This window comes from Oncorhynchus mykiss, chromosome 18, assembly GCF_057628025.1.
Source record: "Oncorhynchus mykiss isolate SJ-2025 chromosome 18, ASM5762802v1, whole genome shotgun sequence".
Lineage (NCBI taxonomy): Eukaryota > Metazoa > Chordata > Actinopteri > Salmoniformes > Salmonidae > Oncorhynchus > Oncorhynchus mykiss.
The window spans coordinates 72,310,214-72,333,323 of NC_143039.1; the positions used below are offsets into that span (position 1 = coordinate 72,310,214).

The 23,110-nt window shown below is 41.3% G+C and overlaps 2 protein-coding genes across 10 annotated transcripts; both read right to left on the reverse strand.

Annotated features, from left to right (window-relative positions):
* Positions 1-443: 443 nt before the first annotated feature.
* On the reverse strand, positions 444-4,040 carry LOC110496685 (uncharacterized). Of its 9 annotated transcripts, none has more exons than XM_090209290.1 (9): positions 3,346-4,040; positions 3,060-3,215; positions 2,825-2,944; positions 2,475-2,657; positions 2,202-2,360; positions 1,937-2,089; positions 1,603-1,761; positions 1,344-1,505; positions 444-1,196 (listed from the first exon to the last, which is right to left on the reverse strand). In XM_090209290.1, exons 1-9 carry the CDS (start codon positions 3,362-3,364, stop codon positions 1,072-1,074), a joined length of 1,236 nt encoding a protein of 411 aa, XP_090065416.1. In that variant the 5' UTR covers positions 3,365-4,040; the 3' UTR covers positions 444-1,071. The 9 variants fall into 9 exon arrangements, with proteins under 9 accessions (XP_090065416.1, XP_021428383.3, XP_090065415.1 ...); XM_021572708.3 differs by having other exon boundaries at positions 1,603-1,809; XM_090209289.1 differs by having other exon boundaries at positions 2,789-2,944.
* A 1,691-nt stretch (positions 4,041-5,731) lies between these two features.
* kdm1b (lysine demethylase 1B) lies at positions 5,732-21,455 on the reverse strand. The gene is made up of 21 exons (XM_021572706.3): positions 21,296-21,455; positions 20,902-21,050; positions 20,479-20,600; positions 19,237-19,326; positions 19,012-19,123; positions 18,769-18,882; positions 18,629-18,667; positions 18,327-18,519; positions 17,641-17,825; positions 16,910-17,080; positions 16,754-16,828; positions 14,794-14,931; positions 14,370-14,541; positions 12,683-12,810; positions 11,018-11,149; positions 10,597-10,671; positions 10,365-10,481; positions 8,012-8,137; positions 7,649-7,771; positions 7,350-7,502; positions 5,732-6,899 (listed from the first exon to the last, which is right to left on the reverse strand). Exons 1-21 carry the CDS (start codon positions 21,309-21,311, stop codon positions 6,816-6,818), a joined length of 2,514 nt encoding a protein of 837 aa, XP_021428381.2. The 5' UTR covers positions 21,312-21,455; the 3' UTR covers positions 5,732-6,815.
* Positions 21,456-23,110: the final 1,655 nt, after the last annotated feature.

The window sequence follows — 23,110 nt, forward strand, 5'->3', positions numbered from 1 at the left end:
GGGTTTCCAGTCCTCAGTTCCCTTTGACATTGTTTCAACTGACACAAAATGTGCCCCTCGTTTTACAGATGCTGTCTCAATGAAGACTGGACTTCTTTGCCGATTATCTCCCATAGAAGTGAAGGCGTGTTCCATTGGGAATGACTGACATCACACATTTTCCTAAAAAGACAAAAACGGCCAGCAGGACCTAAAACTACTCTGTCTGAATAGATTATTGTATGATACATTCATCGTTTTTTTTTTTTGTAACAAAGTGTATATTTTTGTACTGAATCTATGTTAATACCTCATGTTTAGCCATTCAAAAATGCCTTAATAATGACAGTCAAACTCAAGAATATTGCATCCGTGTTTGCAACAACAACAACAAAAAAATAGGTGCTGTGTCTGTCGGTGGTCTTTAAAGCATACGTTCTGCCCATTGAAACAAGACAAAATGGGAAACTTCTGTTCTTTTAATAAAATGGTTGAAAACAAAATCAATTCATGAATAATAATACAACAAAAAAAAATGTAATCTCACAATTGACCGGCAGCGCCCTTTATACTTGGACTGAAACAAGAACATTTACAATGCATAGTACTGCTTCCAGTGATGGCCCGTTCCAGTCAAAAGGAATAGGGAGGAGGAAGGTATTGCATTCGATCACACAAATGTACTCTATAATTCATTATGCTGGAGACAGTATTGGCAACAATTAAAAATTGGATCTATTGAGGGAGTCAAATTTCGCATGGTTATAAATATGCTATAGACATGAAACCACCAGCATCCAAGTGGTAAAAAAATATTTTTAAAAAATTATAGAAAAAGTTACAAAATTTAAAACACTAAAAAATTCTAACATGAAAATAGTGATTCCAGATCACCAAAATATTTAGACAATTCACATATTTCTTTTTCACCATAACACTGTAAACTCATGCAATAAAAAATGGGGTTGTTGTGTCAGTAACAATTGTGCCATCTTCCCGGCAAATTTGTTACTCAACGTTTTCCCAAAACAAAGTCACTATTCCAGTATCTATAATATCCCTTGAACATGACTGAGTTTCCAACCATCTTTATCAAAGGTTCATCGTAAGGGCAGTTTCTGACTTATTTTCCTTCTCTGCCATAGTTTCTGGTGAAGAATGAGGGGGATTCGTGACCATCTTTATCAAGAGTTCATCATCGGAGTTCTCCTTATCCCCTGGCAAATAAATAAACAACTATAGGTGCTCTGCATAATAGGTAGAGAATAGCCGATTTCAATGTTATCTATCAAACAGTGCAGCTGTAGACTATGTCAAAGATATTCCATTTGGGAACGGAAATATACGATAAGAGGAATTCTTACCTGCACTTCTTTTACCGGTGTTTCCCACGTTGGCTCTATAGTTATCTTCCAAGACTTCTTCAGTGTCACATCTCTCCAGAATCACCATTAGGCTCTTCATTTGTGGATTTCTCACCATCTTTTTACTCAAGGGCTCATCGTCTGAGCTGTCATCCAAAGACCCTGATAAAGCAATACAAATGATCAACTATTGCATAAAACAAGACAACCTATTTTATTCTAAGGTGTATTTTGGATTGTGCTGAAAAAGAATTCTCACCTTCACGTGTTCTTTGGACAACTTTGGTGCTCTGTCTGATGACGTCTTTGTTCATAATGTCTGGTCTCGTCTTCTTTCTGGCCACCACAGTCTTTCCTGATACGCTCCTCTTCTTTAACGGCGTCGTGGTCTTCTTTACAGCTTTAAGAGGCTTCTTGACTAGATTTATCAAGGGCTTATCATCAGAATCAGAACTCACCTCTTCCTCTGACAATTCAAACAGGATGAAGCAAAAAATATTAGAGAGATTTAACGACCCAAATTCAGCGACCCAACCTGATCTGCCAGGATATTGTGCAATAAAATTGAAAAAGTGCTTTGCAGAATTAGTTACCTCTGCTCATTTTCCCTTCAATTTTATTACAGTTGTTGCTGTTTGATTCCTTAGTGACACACCTCTTCAGTATTGTCCTTTCAGTCTCTTTAGATGGAGACTTCTTGGTCAGATATATTAATGGCTCATCATCAGAGCTGTCATCTGAGGTCTCTGATCATGCAATCAGAAAACAAAACATTTGAATTAGAAACAAGGATACAAGTCTCCAAAATATTATGTCACGGTGAAAGCATCGGAGCCAAGAGGCGATATGTATTCTCACCTATACTCCTGTTGTGTTTTTTAAAAACTTTTCTGGGCTTTTTAATGCCAGGTGTTTTTCTGGCTGTAGTGGTGGGTGTCTTCGTTCGCATTTGTGTCTTGAGTTTGTCGACCATGTTAATCAGGGGCACTTCATCTGAGCTGTCACCTGATGATGAATCTAGTTACATAGAAGAACAAATGTGAAGAGGAAAGCAAGTTTAGTCCCGCTGAATCCATTTAGCTAATTTCTGTATTTATATTCTAAATACAAGATGTGGGGAACTAGTCTCACCTGTGCTCATTTTATTAGTGTTCTGTGAGCTATTTCTGCGCTTCTTCACATCGTTCACCTCTCTGGCTGTGTTGAAGGGTCTCTTTTTGAATGGCAATGATGTCTGTTTAGGGATCTTTCTAACCATCTTTATCAAGGGCTCATCGTCTGAGCTATCATAGGAGTCCTCATTCTGGGTTGAACCTACAATTATGACAAAGACTAAATAAAATTGATACCTCCTTTCCATTCGGAATAGTAGTGTGTGGGTTTGTGTGTGTGTGTTGTATTCAGGGCATAGCCTACATGTTGAGGAGCTTGAGAGGGGTTCCCACCTGTGAATTTGTTGTTTGTCTTCTTGATGCCATTACCTGTTCCTTTTTTGATATCAGTAGTCCCTGGCCTCTTTGCTTGTACAGTGGCTTTTTTAGCTCTGGAAAGTTTATTCAGTAACTTCGTCAAGGGCTCATCATCTGAGGTGTCATCCAACCCTAATCACATAAACAGTGAATATGATGATCAACAATATATAATTATAAATATATAATTATAAATATATTTAAATAGGTGTTTAAAGGTTTTAATTTCACTGTAGTGTTCGCTCACCAGAATCTTTTCTAGTGCTATTCTTTGACTCAGGTTCAGGTTGTCGGTTCTGGTCTTTTTCACCCTGAGTCCCATTGTGTTCCATGTGCTGCGGCTTCTTCTTTACTAATGCAATTAGGGGTTCATCATCGGAGCTGTCCAAGGACTCTAACGGTACTGCCAGAAAACATGTTAAAAGAATACAACTGCTAGCTATAAGTCATTGCATATGTTCGAGGGGCATATCGTTAAGAGTCCTTGGATGACTTGTCTAATTCAATAAAGGTTAAATAAATAAAATATTCACCTGTGCGTGTCTCCACCATGTTTTGACTTTCACTTCTTCTGCTCAATCTGAAGCTCAAGTTAAAATGCGCGAGGATATACACAAAAATTGAATACTCAAATAACACACTAGTATGAAAATATAGCTAGCGATTTACTCAACAAGTAAAAACCTTGATCCGCCGATTGCCTTTCCAAGATATGCAAGACTGCAAGATGTCAATTTCCTTTTGTTTACACTTGCTAGAAGCACCGAGCTCTGCGCTAGAACAGAGAGGAAAAGGCGGAGCGAGAGATTTTACTCCACCTAAAATCTTTCCACGAAATAAACCCACGAAGTGAGGAATTTTTGTATGTAATTGTATGTAAAAAAAATGTAATTGCTCATTTACTACCTAAGGCTTATTTTATCGAATAGAAGTTTCGAAATGGTTAGGTTGAATGCACTGATATAAGTAGACCTACGTGGCATTTCGGAAACGACTTTATATTGCAGTTGTGCCTGTTGTCATAGAGATAGATAGAGGACTCATCATAGATAGCATAACCATTGCCATTGTTGGATTCCGCCATTTTAAGGTAGCCAACTGGGATGGGGATTCTAATAAGTTGTGAGCAATCAGCCAATGTAAAAGAAGAAAATGGACTACTTAAAAAATTGAGATAGCCCCAATGGCGCTGCCCATGCTGTCACAGACGCTATAATGGCACAATTACAAATATGAGTCCTCTATCTATCTCTATGGCATGTTGTTCTGCCTTGTCATTGGCTAGAAGGGTCCCACCTGATGTCACCTCCTCACGTCTGCCTTCCATCTTTGAGGACATGTAAATTCCATTTTTAGAGCGGTCACTTTACTATCTTGTCAATCTAAATGACAATCTTCGACTAGACGGCTCGATGTCCCTATTTGATGACGTCATGGTCCAGCATTTTGTGTTCGATATTGAAACTACTGGGAGCCTACTTGTAAATGAAGAGGGTCTTTTACTTAATTATAAGGCATTCTTATCACTTTACAAGGTCCCTGTAACATCTAAAGATTTTGCAATTGTTTTAGATGCCATTCCATCTGGTGTTGCTTTATTTTTCATTAAATCTGTTGACTCATCAGTAGGAAAGATTTGTTTTTCTTTCAGTCCATCCAACAACAGTAGAGCTCTACGAGCCTTGTTGGAATGGTTTTATTGATAAAATCGTCTTTGGGAAAAAGTTTTGATGTTACCACACACTTATTATGCTAATTATATTATTATACTTATACTTATTAATAAAATTAGGACGTTTTTTTTTATTATTCATAAATATTATCCTGCCAACCACTATATGAAGAAATTTAAGAAAAACATCAATTCAAATTGTACCTTTTGTAATGACCACCCAGTAACAGTGTTGCATCTTTTGGGGGGGATTGTATTCATGTAAGAGAACTGTGGCAAGACATCAGTAGATTTCTAACTGAACACATTTATGAAGATTTTAAACCTTTGTGGAGAGATGTACTGCTTGGATTCTTTTTTAAGTTGAAACAATTTTAAGTAATTCATTTAATTATTATTTCGGTCAAATTTCATATTCACAAATGTACATTTACAAACAAAACTTTTTTTTTTATCTTACAATTTTTTTTTTGAACTATATTTGAAATACTCTACCAACAAAAAAAGCTGTTAGAATGATAAAATGTGTGTATGCCCCATAGAAGGTCCTTGTGTAATGTGATATTGTACACCCTAGCCCAAATGTTCTTTATATAGACTTATGTTCCCCAATGTACTTTTTGTATTGATTTGTTAATAATAATAATAATAAAAACGTATAAAAAGGATGAATACTCGAACCCCCCCAAAAAATACAAAGCAATAATGTAAACAATTGGGTGTATTCATTCTGCCGATTAAGTTACAAAACATTTCTTAAACGGAAGCAAACTGAACTTAACAGGGAGGAACATACCTGAATTATTATTTATTTGCTTCAGTTTGGTTCTTAAACGCTAAACAGCTTCCATAGTGAATATACTAGAGTTTGTAGTTGATAAATTCAGATCCCTCCCCATTTGATTCCGTTTTCGCCATTTGGTTCCTAGAGTAAGCAATTAACGGTTTCGCAACAGAAGTCGTTTACTCCAATTAGAAACCGTTTACTCCAACCGTTTACTCTAATTGCAATGAAAACAAATTTCTATTGGACAGATTTAGGTAGGTCCCTCCCCATTTCGTTACCGTTTGCTTCGTACAGTAAATGGTTAATGGTTTCCGTTGCAAAACATTTTTGCAAAAGACTAAACGTTTTGCAACGGACTCTGACTAATGAATGCACCCCTGTAGTGTGCAGTGCACTACGCAGCTAGTGACAAATCAGTGCAGTCATTAAGTCTCAATTAAGTGAGTCAGTCATAATGTAGTTAGTTTGGTTCATTTATTAAGCTACACATGTTTAATAAATGTCATGTTCGAACATGGTGTCAGAATATAGACAGAGGAACATGATAAGTATGGTAGCCAACTAAAGCCTCAATAACCTGGCAAGAGAGAGAGAACTGTCAAATGTTTTCAACTTTTCTTGCTAAAAACAATGCAGGTACAACTAATACCCAATTGAAGGCTACACTAACTAACCAGTCACTCTGATTAAAGCCAAATGACCCATCCTTATTTGGTGTTTTTTATTTTGGCCCAGTTTATGAAAACGTGAATTATAATGAATTAATTCATCATTACAAAACCCCCCCAAAAAAACACTAATGCAGAAGTACTCATTTACATAACGTCTCAACTAAAATAATATTAGTCCTTGGACAGTTAAGCCGCTCATCATCCCCACACACACACTGGAACATTAAAAGGACAGTAGGTAGCCTAGCGGTTAGAGCGCCTAGCGGTTAGAGCGCCTAGCGGTTAGAGCGCCTAGCGGTTAGAGCGTTGGGCCAGTAACCGAAAGGCTGCTGTTTCCGATACCCAAGTCGACAAGGTGAAAAATCTGTCGATGTGCCCTTGAGCAAGGCACTTAATCCTAATTTGCTCCGGCGACGTACTACTATGGCTGATCCTGTAAAAACAACACATTTCACTGCACCTAGCTGGTGTATCTGACTATAAAACATATATCTTTTTTTATTTTTTTTAAAAGCCATTAATGATGTGTGATATTGACAAACAAATGGCGAAGATCCATATTGAATGCAAATACCATTTAACCATTTGTACATCAAAATGAATTGTTTAGGAGCATACGTGTGCTGCTGATCCTGAATTATAGTGATCTCCAACTAAACCCACAAGATGCGTCATATTTCCTCTCATAATAAACAGAAGAACTTAACCATAACATTTCAAACAGCCTTATAGCCATCTCTGCTCACACGAGGTACTGTACACACAAGAAGAAGACACCACTTAAAGAGGAGCAACTTGGGGAACGAATGCTTTGCGCTGTACAACGTCGATGTCTTTATGCTGGTATCGTGTGACTGCTCAAAAGGGAAGGAGTTACAAAGCAGCTATTTTACTTGCTTCTCGGACGCCACTCAAATAGGCTCCTGTTACCGTCTGAGGAAAGTGCCTGTTGGTCGCCTGAAGATAGAAAGACAGGAGAAAAACAAAATGTTAAATCAGGCGCCGTATCTATCAAGCGTCTCAGAGTAGGAGTACTGATCTAGGATCAGGTCTCATCTGTGCATGTCATCTGATTCCTTGTGATCTAAAAGGCAAAACAGGTCCTAAATCAGCAGTCCTACTCTGAGATGCTTCTCATGGATGTTCTCTTTCAAGTGAAGGCCTGTAGTAATACATTGGTATAAGATACAGGAGGCTGGTGGCACCTTAATTGGGGAGGACAGGCTCGTGGTAATGGCTGGAGCGGAATTAGTGGAATGGTATCAAATACATCAAACACACATGGTTTCCATGGTTTCCAGGTGTTTGATGCCATTCCATTTGCTCCGTTCCGGACATTATCATGAGCCGTCCTCCCCTCAGCAGCCTCCACTGGTGTACGATGATAAAATGGGGTCAAGGTCTTACCTCCCCAGCAAAGAACACCTTTCCTTGCACATCTTCAGCAATGATGTCATAGGCCTCCCCGCTGCCCCCTGTCTTCACGAAGCTGTATGACATCTGAGACCACATGTCTCTGCTCCACCGAGTCACAAAGTAATTCACCGGATCGGGGACCTCCTACAGGGGAAAAATACGTAAAGATACAGGTACAACATTATTTATTTATTTGACATTTATTTTGTATACCTTAAAAATGTCACTTGTAGCAGTCCTAATGTAATGTGTGGTTCTCTCTTCAAAGTAGTAGACAGTTGTTCTAATACCTGCTCTTTGAAGAGTTCACGCAGCACCTTCATGCACTGATCAGCGACATCTTTGTCCTCCATGTCCCTGATAGAAGGCACAGCTTCACCACTGATGACGGACATCAGAACACTCCTTTTTCCCTGCGGAATGGGCCAAGACAGGAACACGTCTTTTTCTCTGGTAGGAAACCTTTTTTTTTTACATATTCAGCATACATTCCTGTCCACAATTCAACAGGTTCACTTCAACGAACATGCTGCAAAAACCTCAGCTGTCTCTAATGTCTACATAGCAGCATTTCTCTCCTTTGAAATAACAGATGTTTACATAGTAGTTAAGTAAGTTTAGCTAGAGTACAAAGATGATTGGTGGAATCTCACCTGTGGATCCATGTCATAGAACACACCAAACATCCCTCTCTTGTCAGGACTGGGTGGAATGTGGCCAAAGTAATCTGCTCCTTGGATCTTTCCGTCCCAGAAGCGAAACGGGAACTGCAGAGCAACCTGAGAGTAGGAATGTGTGTTAAGACAGTTTCTGATGAAGACAACTTGTCTGTTGGTTATTAGGTTATTAAATTATTGCATCTGAGCTCCGAGAGAGTGAGGGTCTCCTTTTCTGTTTTCAAGTGTTCTACTCCACTAGCCAGCACCTCTAATAAACAGGTGTTCTACTCCACTAGCCAGCACCTCTAATAAACAGGTGTTCTACTCCACTAGCCAGCACCTCTAATAAACAGGTGTTCTACTCCGCTAGCCAGCACCTCTAATAAACAGGTGTTCTACTCCACTAGCCAGCACCTCTAATAAACAGGTGTTCTACTCCGCTAGCCAGCACCTCTAATAAACAGGTGTTCTACTCCACTAGCCAGCACCTCTAATAAACAGGTGTTCTACTCCACTAGCCAGCACCTCTAATAAACAGGTGTTCTACTCCGCTAGCCAGCACCTCTAATAAACAGGTGTTCTACTCCACTAGCCAGCACCTCTAATAAACAGGTGTTCTACTCCGCTAGCCAGCACCTCTAATAAACAGGTGTTCTACTCCACTAGCCAGCACCTCTAATAAACAGGCATTCTACTCCGCTAGCCAGCACCTCTAATAAACAGGTGTTCTACTCCACTAGCCAGCACCTCTAATAAACAGGTGTTCTACTCCACTAGCCAGCACCTCTAATAAACAGGTGTTCTACTCCACTAGCCAGCACCTCTAATAAACAGGTGTTCTACTCCGCTAGCCAGCACCTCTAATAAACAGGTGTTCTACTCCACTAGCCAGCACCTCCAATAAACAGGTGTTTTACTCCGCTAGCCAGCACCTCTAATAAACAGGTGTTCTACTCCACTAGCCAGCACCTCTAATAAACAGGTGTTCTACTCCACTAGCCAGCACCTCTAATAAACAGGTGTTCTACTCCGCTAGCCAGCACCTCTAATAAACAGGTGTTCTACTCCACTAGCCAGCACCTCTAATAAACAGGTGTTCTACTCCGCTAGCCAGCACCTCTAATAAACAGGTGTTCTACTCCACTAGCCAGCACCTCTAATAAACAGGTGTTCTACTCCACTAGCCAGCACCTCTAATAAACAGGTGTTCTACTCCACTAGCCAGCACCTCTAATAAACAGGTGTTCTACTCCACTAGCCAGCACCTCTAATAAACAGGTGTTCTACTCCACTAGCCAGCACCTCTAATAAACAGGTGTTCTACTCCGCTAGCCAGCACCTCTAATAAACAGGTGTTCTACTCCGCTAGCTAGCACCTCTAATAAACAGGTGTTCTACTCCGCTAGCCAGCACCTCTAATAAACAGGTGTTCTACTCCGCTAGCCAGCACCTCTAATAAACAGGTGTTCTACTCCGCTAGCTAGCACCTCTAATAAACAGGTGTTCTACTCCACTAGCCAGCACCTCTAATAAACAGGTGTTCTACTCTGCTAGCTAGCACCTCTAATAAACAGGTGTTCTACTCCGCTAGCCAGCACCTCTAATAAACAGGTGTTCTACTCCGCTAGCTAGCACCTCTAATAAACAGGTGTTCTACTCCGCTAGCCAGCACCTCTAATAAACAGGCGTTCTACTCCGCTAGCCAGCACCTCTAATAAACAGGGGTTCTACTCCGCTAGCCAGCACCTCTAATAAACAGGCGTTCTACTCCGCTAGCCAGCACCTCTAATAAACAGGCGTTCTACTCCGCTAGCCAGCACCTCTAATAAACAGGTGTTCTACTCCGCTAGCCAGCACCTCTAATAAACAGGTGTTCTACTCCGCTAGCCAGCACCTCGCCTAAACAGGTGTTCTACTCCGCTAGCCAGCACCTCGCCTAAACAGGTGTTCTACTCTGCTAGCCAGCACCTCGCCTAAACAGGTGTTCTACTCCGCTAGCCAGCACCTCGCCTATACAGGTGTTCTACTCAGCTAGCCAGCACCTCGCCTATACAGGTGTTCTACTCAGCTAGCCAGCACCTCGCCTATACAGGTGTTCTACTCAGCTAGCCAGCACCTCACCTAAACAGGTGTTCTACTCCTCCGCTAGCCAGCACCTCGCCTAAACAGTTGTTCTACTCCGCTAGCCAGCACCTCACCTAAACAGGTGTTCTACTCCGCTAGCCAGCACCTCACCTAAACAGGTGTGTGTTTCTTTCACCTCCAGATTATCAAGACAGTTTCTGGTGACAGGGTGAACCAGTTTCATTTACATCGCCCAGACCGTGTCGCAGCTCTAAACCCTTACCTTTTCAATGAGACCTGCTCCAAGACTGTGGATGGCTTTCAGCTTTCTCTCAGGAAGAGGAGGGTTGAATTGAATGATATTCTTCTGGAGTAAAGTCAATGGGACTGTCACCAGAACCTAAAAAAAAAGACAAAATAATTGTTCCCAAAACTACAGTTAAGAGTGGAGTGTCAGGGAAGACAACTGTACTTTAACATGCATCGTTACTCTGTAAATAAACACGAGTCCTTACTTTCTGTGCTGTCCACTGAGTCCCATTGGATGAGGTAACTTTGACTATATCCCCTGAGTAATCGATAGCTTGAACCTACAATGAAACAAGTGTACTGTGATTGTGAGGCATTGCTCGAAATGCTTGAGTACAAAAACAAATTTGAGAAACCTCTCACTTGTATCTAACTATATACTACAACCAAGATGAGAGGAGAATGGGCAACGAAAGGAACATAAGGAGATATTATTTGGGACGCACACTAAGTGTGCACTTGTTCACACATCTAAAAAGCATTGAATTGCTTAAGGCATTGGCTAGTAGGAGTTCCCAGCATATTTCTCATACCAGTCATTTCATTTCAAATCAGTGAAGGGAAGTAGACAAGTGCACACTTTGCGAGGAAGGAGAGATAATTGGGACATAGTATTTGATGGCTCACCGGGCTCTTGATGCGGATGTCGAGGCCCTCAGCCAGTTTGTTAAGCACAGACGAATAGCCCTCTGTCAGCAGTGTATGGTCTCCTGAGAACTGAGCGAAGAACTCATTGTGGTCCCAGGATCGAGCCGACACCTGCGAACACACACGCGCACACACACACACACACACACACACACACACACACGCACGCACACACACACACACACACACACACACACACACACACACACACACACACACACACACACACACACAGACTAAATTCAGGGGTTAAAGCAACAACAAAATATCCCATGACTGAAAGTTAAGACGATCTCAGATGGATTGTCTGGGGACAAGTTAACCTCCACTTTCATGTAAGAACGTCATAACCATCATGCTTTCAGGAAAGATAATCATTTTGTACATGTACCCTTGCTTAGGGGGTCCCGGGTCCTCAACGGGATAATGTTTATCACAAGGACTGAGAAGCTCAGTTCTAGTGACTTACATTTTTTTTTTTAAACATTCTACTCAAAAAAGCATGAAAATAAAATGACACTGACACCATCTAAAATATAATTTCCACTTCCAAAAATGGGCCCAATAACTATTGGTAAAAATGATATTAAAATTATTTGAACATATTGGATCATTCATATAGCCTATGCATGGTCTATATTATCAGGTATGCTATCAGGAATAAGCATTAGCACCTGTAGCCCAACTGATAGCATAGTGGCTATAAATTATACCTAGGCTGAAGCATGGGGTTGGTCCATCTGCATTTACCCCAGAGAACACCACATCCTGATTGTTATTATTCATTTATTATAAATACATCCTTATTCATTAGTATTCACTTCACTTTTTTTTTTCTATTACAGAGTATGTCACTGCCCTTCGAAGGCAACATTGCCCATTTTAAGAGCTCAGTTGCACCTAAACCATTCTTGAAACTCTGGTTGTAAAAACTGCATTTGTAAAACTCCGCCACGCGCAATTGAAGGAGTATAGAAATAACCGTGGTAGCAATGGAAAACTGGGATCCCACTCTTCTTTTAGCAAAGGTCAAAACTGCTTTCAAAAGTGTTTTCCCACGACTGCATTGGCTCTTGTATGAGCCTCGAGAGGAATATTTATAAAACACAACAAGCCGACTTGGCAAATAGGTCAAATATTCTACTATGGGGTTGTCTGATTTTGTTTTAATAACATTAAAATGGCAAAAAAAATGTTTAGCATAGTCTTTGAATGACTTTACAAGCAGCTACAGTAGACTAGACGCCGCTGTCGGAGTGGAGCGCTGCTGTGGTGTGCATGACAGACTATTTAATTCCCTTCGTCTGAACATCGGAGTGTCATCCACAATCATGCAGGTCAGTTGAATACAAACAGTGTAACAGAAAATAAAATACTTGAGAATACATTTATTTGGGAATATATTTCATAGCCTAATAGAGACAAGCATGTCTGTTCTATGTCATCTCCAAACCAGATTTGATTGAGCATCTTCACTGATCGGGGAAAATAAAAAAAATAAAAAAACTTCTCCAGAATCCATATGATGGAAATCTGTTGCTGTAACGGAGAACTTTGACCCCTGACTATGTTGTCATAACTCTCCTACGGTCACTTCATGGACTGTCACAAGAGACAGGGTAGGGATTGATCTCATCCTCAGACCTGGTCCAGTGTGCTTCCACAGGCATATTCCAGGTTGCTGAGGTGGAACTGAAGCACTTTTTCCTCCAGCTGGCTGAACTGGACCCCAGACTCCTGAAGGAATGTCTTGTAGACCTCCTGGATTTTCTCTGGAAGTGAACATTGTAAAATGACAGAAACTAGAAACTGACCAAATGTCTATCACTACTTTGTACTTCATATATAAGCACATCATTGAGTGACTAGGGTTGCAAAATTACGATACCTGTCCCGAAATTCCCAAGTCTTCCAGAAATCCTGGTTGGAATATTTCTGGAATCAGGAGTAAATAAATATAAATTCTGTGATTATTCTAAAAGCCGGGTTTATGCTACACGATTTTGCCCCATATTTATTTCCCAGACAAGTTGAGATCGGAGACAAAATCCCCATGTCTGTGCCACACCATTTAGTGTGTGACTCCCGTCCGTGCCACACCATTTAGTGTGTGACCCCTGTCTGTGCCACACCATTTAGTGTGTGACTCCTGTCCGTGCCACACCATTTAGTGTGTGACCCCTGTCTGTGCCACAGCGTTTAGTGTGTGACCCCTGTCCGTATGTGACCCCTGTCTGTGCCACACCATTTACTGTGACCCCTGTCTGTGCTACAGCGTTTAGTGTGACTCCTGTCTGTGCCACACCATTTACTGTGACCCCATGTCTGTGCCACACCATTTAGTGTATGACCCCTGTCTGTGCCACAGCGTTTAGTGTGTGACCCCTGTCCGTGCCACACCATTTAGTGTATGACCCCTGTCTGTGCCACAGCGTTTAGTGTGTGACCCCTGTCCGTGCCACACCATTTAGTGTGTGACCCCTGTCTGTGCCACACCATTTAGTGTGTGACCCCTGTCTGTGCCACAGCGTTTAGTGTGACCCCTGTCTGTGCCACACCATTTAGTGTGTGACCCCTGTCTGTGCCACACCATTTAGTGTATGACCCCTGTCTGTGCCACAGCGTTTAGTGTGTGACCCCTGTCCGTGCCACACCATTTAGTGTGTGACCCCTGTCTGTGCCACACCATTTAGTGTGTGACCCCTGTCTGTGCCACAGCGTTTAGTGTGTGACCCCTGTCCGTGCCACACCATTTAGTGTGTGACCCCTGTCTGTGCCACACCATTTAGTGTGTGACCCCTGTCTTTGCCACACCATTTAGTGTGTGACCCCTGTCTGTGCCACACCATTTAGTGTATGACCCCTGTCTGTGCCACACCATTTAGTGTGTGACCCCTGTCTGTGCCACACCATTTAGTGTGTGACCCCTGTCTGTGCCACACCATTTTGTGTATGACCCCTGTCTGTGCCACACCATTTAGTGTATGACCCCTGTCTGTGCCACACCATTTAGTGTATGACCCCTGTCTGTGCCACACCATTTAGTGTGTGACCCCTGTCTGTGCCACAGCGTTTAGTGTGACCCCTGTCTGTGCCACAGCATTTAGTGTGTGACCCCTGTCTGTGCCACAGCATTTAGTGTGTGACCCCTCTCTGTGCCACATCACTACAGGAAAGGTGGTTGTTTAATGTGAGAGGTTAAGCGATGTTAGGATTTTGAAAGTAATGTAGTATATACACCAGGCTTTACCGCTATTTCTGTAAAACCTTGGAATTTTGGGGAAAGTTACCAGATTTCGCAACCCTAGGAGTGACCACAAATGTGTTGTACCTCCCAGAGGAGTGTCCTGGTTCTGAGACTTGTCTTTCCTCCATTCTGACACCACATCCAGGATGGCGTTAAAGTGGAAGTCCATGCGCTTATCGATGGCCGGGTCTGTGGCACTCCCTCCCTCCTGGAACAGGTCACACCTCTCCCCCAGCTTGTGCATATTAATGCTGAGCTACATACAAGAGAAGCAACTGAGTATGTGAATACTTGTAGGACCCGAAAGACTTCTGAGGCATCTATTTGCAGTTACACAATACTAAATGAAATGAGGCAGCAGCATAAAAAATACAAAGTTCTTTGGTTGAACTGTGGGTGAATGATTAGAAATGTTGACATTGAAAAATCCTGTTTTCAAGGTACGGTTTGTGAGTGAATGACTGAGTGCCAGTAGTGTGTGTCAGTGTTGTTACAAAGACTCTCTCACCTGCTCACTCATTAGTGCAATTGGGTTGTTCACACAGCCGTTCACAATCTGAGCCCCCCGACCCACAGTGACGCCGCCCAGCGATGTATCGTCCCACACCCGCCCTCCAATCCGCTCACTCGCCTCGAGCATCACCACCTGTGATTGGATCAAACACTTGGAGGTTAAAGTTCACAAAGAAGGCACAGCCACAGAACTCATCAGCAGTTATTCATTCAATATGTTGTGAACAATATTATGTGTACCTCATTTCAGACCAAGAACATCTTATGGGTTATTATAGGAGTAGGTTCCATATCTGAATTAACCTAAAATTAGGACACCCAGCTAGCACATTTGTTTCCTTGGAAGTTGTGGAAACGTATGTTATTGATTTCCATAGGTTCTGGGAATGAACTCCTACGTTTCCTGACGGGTAAAACTGAACATTTTTTTAAATGTTCTGAGAATGTAAGTAAAAAATATCAACTGTTCGGGGAACATACATTTTTAGAGGTTTCAGGGAGGTTCTGAGAACAAAAATTATAGGTTATTTGAAGGTAATTAAACAACGTTCTGAGAACATGTTCAATAAGACTTTTAACGACACTGCTAGCTTAGTTTGGGTTCACTTTTTGAACTCCAAGCAGATAGGACACATGGAAATTAATTTGCTTAGGCATTAATTATGCAAAAAAAAATGTAGGAGTGAGATTCAAATGTATGATCTTCTGTTGTCTATCCATGGAATTAGTCCTCTGTGCCACCAGGATGGAGCTAGCATACCATGTTTTTTTTTAACTCATACAAAGCTGTTAATTTGAATCTAGTCAGGAAACAAGCACTCATTAATATCAGGTGTGGCCAATTAGTGGACTCACCTGAACACACTTAAGACAGAAGATAGAGTTTTGTTGAGGCTGAGAACAGAATGTATATATTTTTAAATAACGTTCTCAGAACGTTCTTTGAACGTTACTAATGTCATCTTGTGGTTTTTATGGAAAGTTTTCTGAGAAAATTACTTTAAATAGGAAACCTGTAGAAAACGTTATGCTGAAGTACTGAAATTCCCACCTAACATGGAACCCAAACAGGCTGCGCACGTGCGCCATCGTGCATACATTTATTTTGTCCCCCCACACGAAACGCGATCACAACACGCAGGTTAAAATATCAAAACAAACTCTGAACCAATTATATTAATTTGGGGACAGGTCGAAAAGCATTAAACATTTATGGCAATTTAGCTTGCACTTGCTAGCTAATTTGTCCTATTTAGCTAGCTTGCTGTTGCTAGCTAATTTGTCCTGGAATATAAACATTGAGTTGTTATTTTACCTGAAATGCACATGGTCCTCTACTCCAGAAATTAATCCACACATAAAACGGTCAACTGAATCGTTTCTAGTCATCTCTCTTCCTTCCAGGCTTTTTCTTCTCTTGACTTTATATTACGATTGGCAACTTTCATAAATTAGGTGCATTACTGCCACTGACCTCGTTCATCTTTCAGTCACCCACGTTGGTATAACCAATGAGGAGATGGCACGTGGGTACCTGCTTTAATAAACCAATGAGGAGATGGGAGAGGCAGGACTTGCAGCGCGATCTGCGTCAGAAATAGAACTGATTTCTATTTTAGCTCTTGGCAACGCAGACGCTCGTTGGCTCGCGCAAGCAGTGTGGGTGCAATAATTGAATAACATAGATTCCTAAATATATTTTGCGATGCGAGCGGTGTAGTCAGCCTGTTAGGAACATATGGTTCTCAGAATGTTACGTGCTAGCTGGGTATCCTGCACCATTCCCAGAACATTGTAGGAAGTTCTGGGAATGACCATAGGACAACCACGCTCTCACCAAGCTCTAAGAAACATAAGGTTCTCAGAACGTTATGTGCTAACTGGGTATGGTCAAAACATCAAAAAGAAAAATGAACACTTGAAGTAGTTGTACATTTTAAACCTTAAAATAATACCTGCATGCCAAAGTTTTGCAGTTGCCGCGCAGCAGCCAGCCCCGATGCCCCGGCTCCAATCACAATCACGTTCTTCTGCAAAGACCAACAAAAATTATGTATGAGCTGCAGAACATAACTGGACAAAGTTGATGGTAGAAAATTAGACACACTCACGTTGTGGTAGCGCTCGGGAAGCAGGGGCTGTTTGACTGATAGAACCCCAGTGTTGATCAGACCCTTCCTGGTCATGAAGAGAAGCACCCTGTCCATTTCCTGTACACAACGCACACGTACCAGCCCTCTCACAATGATGTGGGGAGCACAGTTCTGGGGTGTCAGCACCTCCTAGACATGAGAGGAAGGGACGTGTTTAATCATTACCACCAGGCCCTGTTGTGTTTAATTGATAGAAAATAAATGTAATTTCTCCTAGGTCATGTAATTTTTTCCTCACTATTCTATTAGTCTCTCGTCAAATATAGGTATGTGACTAGATGGCTGGGTTATGTGAAATAACATGTGGAAAGAGAAAAGTACTCCACACAAACCAGGTGGATGCTAGTGGATGATCCAGCCTACCTACGGAGGAAGAGGAGACGGCGTGTCTGATGTAGAGCTCTAGGCCTGTCTACCAGTATCTGACTGACACTTCTCCCTGCCTGTCTATCATCGACGCTCCCTCCGCTCAAGCTACTGACTGTCCTTTCAAACTGCCTCTGAAGCTGTGAAAGACCATTAATTCATGAACTGACAGATCTCTACATTTCTTTTTGTTTTCAAAGCAACTTTGAGATTCTTGTTTGTAAACTATAAAAATATATATTATTATTATTATTACTACTATTACTATGACGCTTCCAAAAAGCGTCTAATTTAAACAGCGTAGGACTTATCTGTCTGGCTACCTTACAGCCTCTGTGCCAGGAGGCCAGGATAAGGTTACGCAGGGCCAGGTACATGGTGGGGTCACGGGAAAACTCTGGAAACTCATAGAGCTCATCCAGCTCCATCATGTCCGGTCGCACACACAAGGCCTTCCCACACTCGTTGGGCTGGTAAAAAGGCTGGAAGTATGGACACAGCCCTGGAACTGAACACAAAGTATGAGTTAGAGAACATGCATTTACTGACCACGAGTGACTGGTGGTTCAACAGACTAGTTAAGATAATAGAAAGAAAAGAAGCCTAGACTTAAGCAATAAGGCATGAGGGGGTGTGGTATATGGTCAATTATACAACGGCTAAAGGCTGTTCTAGACACAACGCATCACAGAGTGCCTGGACACACCCCTTAGCCATGTTATATTGGCCATATACCACAAACCCCTGAGGTGCCTTATTGCTATTATAAACTGGTTACCAATGTAATTAGGTCAGTACAAATACATGTTTTATCAAACCTGGTGCTATACGGTCTGATATACCACGGCTGTCAGCCAATCAGCATTCCGGACTCGAACCACCCATTTTATTATGGATATTAACTACTTGCCGATTTACTGGTTCCTTAGCTCTGGGTCACACTCCCTTCTCTGTGAAGTAGAGCAACAGAGTTGAGATGTGGATTCTCTCCCGCCCCCGATGGACTTACTCTGTGGTGGGATGGCTCTGCAGTGCTCTGCCCTCAACTCAGCATGAGAGTGGTTGCTGGTGGATCCTGAGGGGCTCATGCCCACACAGTCGGGATAGTAGGCTGTGAGGAAAGGGTTGGCCGGGCTGTCCTTAAATAACGGGGGCAGGATCAACATGGAATGCCACCAGCTGTCGATCACCTCCGCCACTCTCTGTGGAACACAACAAGGTTCCGAATAAGGACAAGGCTGCAGTGATACTTTAAATTGTTGACTGAAAATGAAGGAACACAGAAGGTAATTTTTAAAGACAGTCACTCACCAAATCTTCTGGCAGAGAGCACTGGTCTGGCCCTTCGGTCTGTAGATGTAAACACGTGATATTATGGCACTATCATGAAATGTCAATCAAGTTATTGTTGATTATGTTGTTGTCTCTTCCTCCTGCTACTTCCTGTTTACCTTGACATTGTTGAACTTCATGCCACAGCGATACGTGGCTGCTAGTGAGGCAGTGAGCTGGATCTCCTTGGTTAGCTGACGCCATTTCCCACAGTCTGGCTTAGTGCATTGGACCTGGAAACCAATCACAATGGAGTGAATGTGTTTGAATTACTCACTTGATGGAGAGTGGCTGCATTGACCTGAATACTATGCCAGTTAGCTGGACATTTCGGGGTTGAAAGGCAGCTGTGTTGCTCTCACCCAGTATGGAAGCTGTTGATCTGCCATGAAAGCTTTCAGACTGGGCTCACTCTTCCCATTGCCAGTCCAAACCCTCTTCCAGGATGCATATGTCTCATAGCCATCTTTGTGACTGATAAACCAAGGAAAGATATAGTCAATACATTCAGATCAACAGAGAACAGGTGTCCATGATGACATGTTTGACAAAATGACAACGTTATTTTTTTTAATTAGACTGTTAACCTTCTATAGTAGTGATCAAAACACTCGTTGCAAAAGTGCTCCCCGCAGGACAAATGGTACCACCGAGAAGTGTAGCCGTTTTTGGCGCACCTGAAAGAAAGACGGAGAGCAGTCAGAAACCTGTCAGCAAGTACTCAACACACTGAATGTGATGTCGTACTTTCTCTCCATTGTGTTCCAACAGGTGGCATCACTCATACGGGACACTTGTACCTCAACTGATCAGTGCAGGGCAGAACCGTCACACTATTTTGATGTAAGACAGTGGCAGAACTCCCATACTTGCGTTCTAACTAGTAGGCATACGAAAATAGAACGTATAGGACATTTCTAAAACTTACTATGCTTTAAATAACAGGATATCCTACTCCTTTTGGCTTTTCATCTAGTACAATTCACTGTACACTTATTGAGGGGGGAACAAAATGTGTCTTTCCAGACGCATGTGTGTGTGTTTGACAACAGCTGATAATCAGAGAAGGTGACGCGTTGTACCAAAATGAACGAGCGGCGGGAATCAACGCAATTGTGCATCAGATGACGCATCCTCAGTATAGATTAGTATGTTGATATTAGTTGCTTACTGCATTAATTTGTATTAAACAGTACATTCTAAATAGTACGTAGTACAATTAGTACACAGTATGTAGTTTTAGTAAGTAGTAGGCAAGACAGATTTCGGACACAGCTGCCAATGACTCTCTCTGGAAACCACCAGTGAAGTATAAACAGGAGATGATACCAGATAGAACAATGAGATAGATATTTCACCAGATGTATAAATGTGAATTATCCAGTTGGCGTTTCCACTCAATACCAAATATGGTAGTGAGAGAAAGCCAAATGGCTAGCAGTGGATGGATTTTAGCCGACATTCTGATAACTTACTCATCGATGAAACATTTGATCTCAATACAGTTTTTTGTTCCCAAAACTACAATCTGTTACAAACAGAGTGGACTAAGTTTTGTAGACTTTACCCTTTGCCAAAGCTTTAAAAAACTGCATTGTTTAGAAGGAGTGCAAAGGCAAATTGAGTTATTGCACACGAGCACTTCAGAGTAGGTGTTCCATAACGGAAATATGCAAATGTGACTAGAAAGCGCCAATAGGATCTCGCTAGCTCGTGCTTGGCTCTAACCACCTCCTTGCTTGTTCTGCCCACTATGACTAATTTGTTCCCATTTGAAATACCAGGCTGTTGTCTATGTTGGTTAAATTATAAAAAATATTTGATGATACCTTTCAGAGGCACTAGCAAAGCACACTGGGTATGTGGCCGAGCATCCAGCCTTTTCACACTTTCTGTACTTCTTCTCAGATTGGTCCTCTTCTTCCTCTGTGTCAGTGGCTTTTCTTTTAGTCTGGAATCCAATAACAGACAGACTTCAATATCAAGGAAAATATGTTCATTACTGAAAGCAGAGAGATTGGTAAAAGGCAGGAGGCTCTTAATTAATAAAGCTGACTGGATGGCAATGGGTAAAGTGAATGAGAATGCCTGAAAAAAGGTGGTCTCACTACACCACACAGTCCCAAACTAGCCAGAGCCGACAGATCTAGTATTGTGCCTAGCTCAGGTACAATACTTGATCTGCCAGCTCTGGTTTGTCCCAAAGCAACTGTATGAAGTCTGTTTTGTCTAATAGTAGGGTGCACATATACCTGTCCAGGTGGAGGATTATTGCAGCGCTTCATTCTGACGTTGACCTGTCTACCGGAGGAGCGAAGGGACGACTGACCATCCCCAGATGATGACTCCATTGCTGTCCTCTTCTTGGCACGCCGAGCACCTGAAGCATTCACTGTATAATCTGTCAATTGACCACATATCATATCACTGAATGTGACCATGTCACAGCCTAGATAAAACATGTCATAACACATGACCTCTCATTAATTATTAAGTAATAATAGATTGACAATACTCAGCTTCCCAAAACTAACAGCAATGTGGATATGCAAATGTGCCGCTGGCTAGCTGTTACGCTGGCTAGCGTTAGCTCAAAAGCTGAGCTGTCAGACAATACCGTCAAGAGTATGGAAATAGCGCGCTAACCTGCATCTGTCAGCATAGCTGGCTGTGCTCTATCTCTCCGATTCAGAGTCTATTCCTTTGTTTGAGACGATTTGAAGAACTATTTGTTATCAATTTGTCTTTGTTGTTGTTGTTATTCTAAGTAGGAAATGAAGGCGAAGCCAAAGATAGAAACTGTGGCTAAACTGACACCAAAACCTACTTCCGGTGTGTCACAACGGGGAAAGTATGCGTTTCGAGTTTGAACTGTTTGCTATCTCCTGCTTGCCGTAGTAGGGGGGTGATAACCATAGTAACGTATACATGCGTACTTCGGTGTGTCAGTCGCATTGAGTTATGTTCGGATGCCAACACATCCACATAAGTAGGTGTTTTTGTGAGAAGCGTTGAAAGTAGTTATAATTCTTCCAGGTATTTGCAATGTTTTTAATGGCAACTACCTGAAAACCATGAGTTGTACACAGTGGTGGAAAAAGTACCCAGTTGTCATACTTGAATAAAAGTAAAGATACATGAATAGAAAATGACTCAAGTAAAAGTGAAAGTAACCCTGTAAAAAAACCACTTGAGTAAATTACTTAAGTATCAAAAAGTAAATGTAACTGCTAAAATATACGTAGGTATCAAAGTAAAATTACAAGTATAAATGATGTAAAACTCCTTATTAAGAAAACCAGACGTGCCGTCACTTTCTTGTTTTTAAATGTATTTAAGTATAGCTAGGGGCACATTCCAACACTCAGGACATAATTTACAAATGAAGCATTTGTGTTTAGTGAGTCCACCAGATTTTTTAAAACTTAACCTTTATTTAACTAGGCAAGTTAGTTAAGAACACATTCTTATTTACAATGACATCCTATAGATAATAGGCAGTAGGGATGACCAGGGATGTTCAATTAATTGGTGTGTGAATTAGACCATTTTCCTGTCCGGCTAAGCATTCAAAATGTAACAAGTACTTTTGGGTGTCAGGGAAAATGTATCGAGTAAAAAGTATATGATTTTATTTAGGAATGCAGTGAAGTAAAAGTAAAAGTTAATGTAAATATATAAATATAAATAGTAAAGTACAGATACCACAAAAAAACGACATGTCGTACTTTTAAGTATTTTTATTTAAGTACTTTACAACTCTGGTACAAGACGAACTCTGTAAAGCGGTATTTTTCACAAATGCTCTCATCGGAGGCTTCAATAACTAAGTTAAAAACTTCTTGATACCATTTGAAAGGAAACACTTTGAAGTTTGTGGAAATGTGAAATTAATGTAGGAGAATATAACACATTAAATCTGGTAAAAGATAATACTAAGAAAAAAACATGTGCTTTTTATTTTTGTTTTTGTTCCATCATCTTTGAAAGGCAATTAAAAAAGCCCATTATATGTAGGAGTTTAGATTCCAATTCGATTTTGGCCACTAGATGGAAGCAGTGCATGTGCAAAGTTTCAGATTCATCCAATGAAGCATTGCAATGCTGCACAATATTTTGTATCAAGTCTGCCCAAATGTGCCAAATTGGTCAATTGATACATTTTAAGGTACATAACTATAGAGAACATACAAAAATGATATAATAATACAACATTTTAGCTTACACACTCCCAGGAATGTCACACATGATGGATCACTAGTTTATACATTAACTTTCACACATCTAGATAGTGGGGTGGGTGTGGAGCCAGAGACAGCAGGGGTTCAAACTGTAGAAACCAGTTCCTACATTTGAACATAAAAATGTATTTTATCAAACAAAGCTATGCTACATTTTATCTCTGGGACCTTCAGGATGACAAATCAGAGCAAGATTACTGAATGCAAGTACATTATTTAC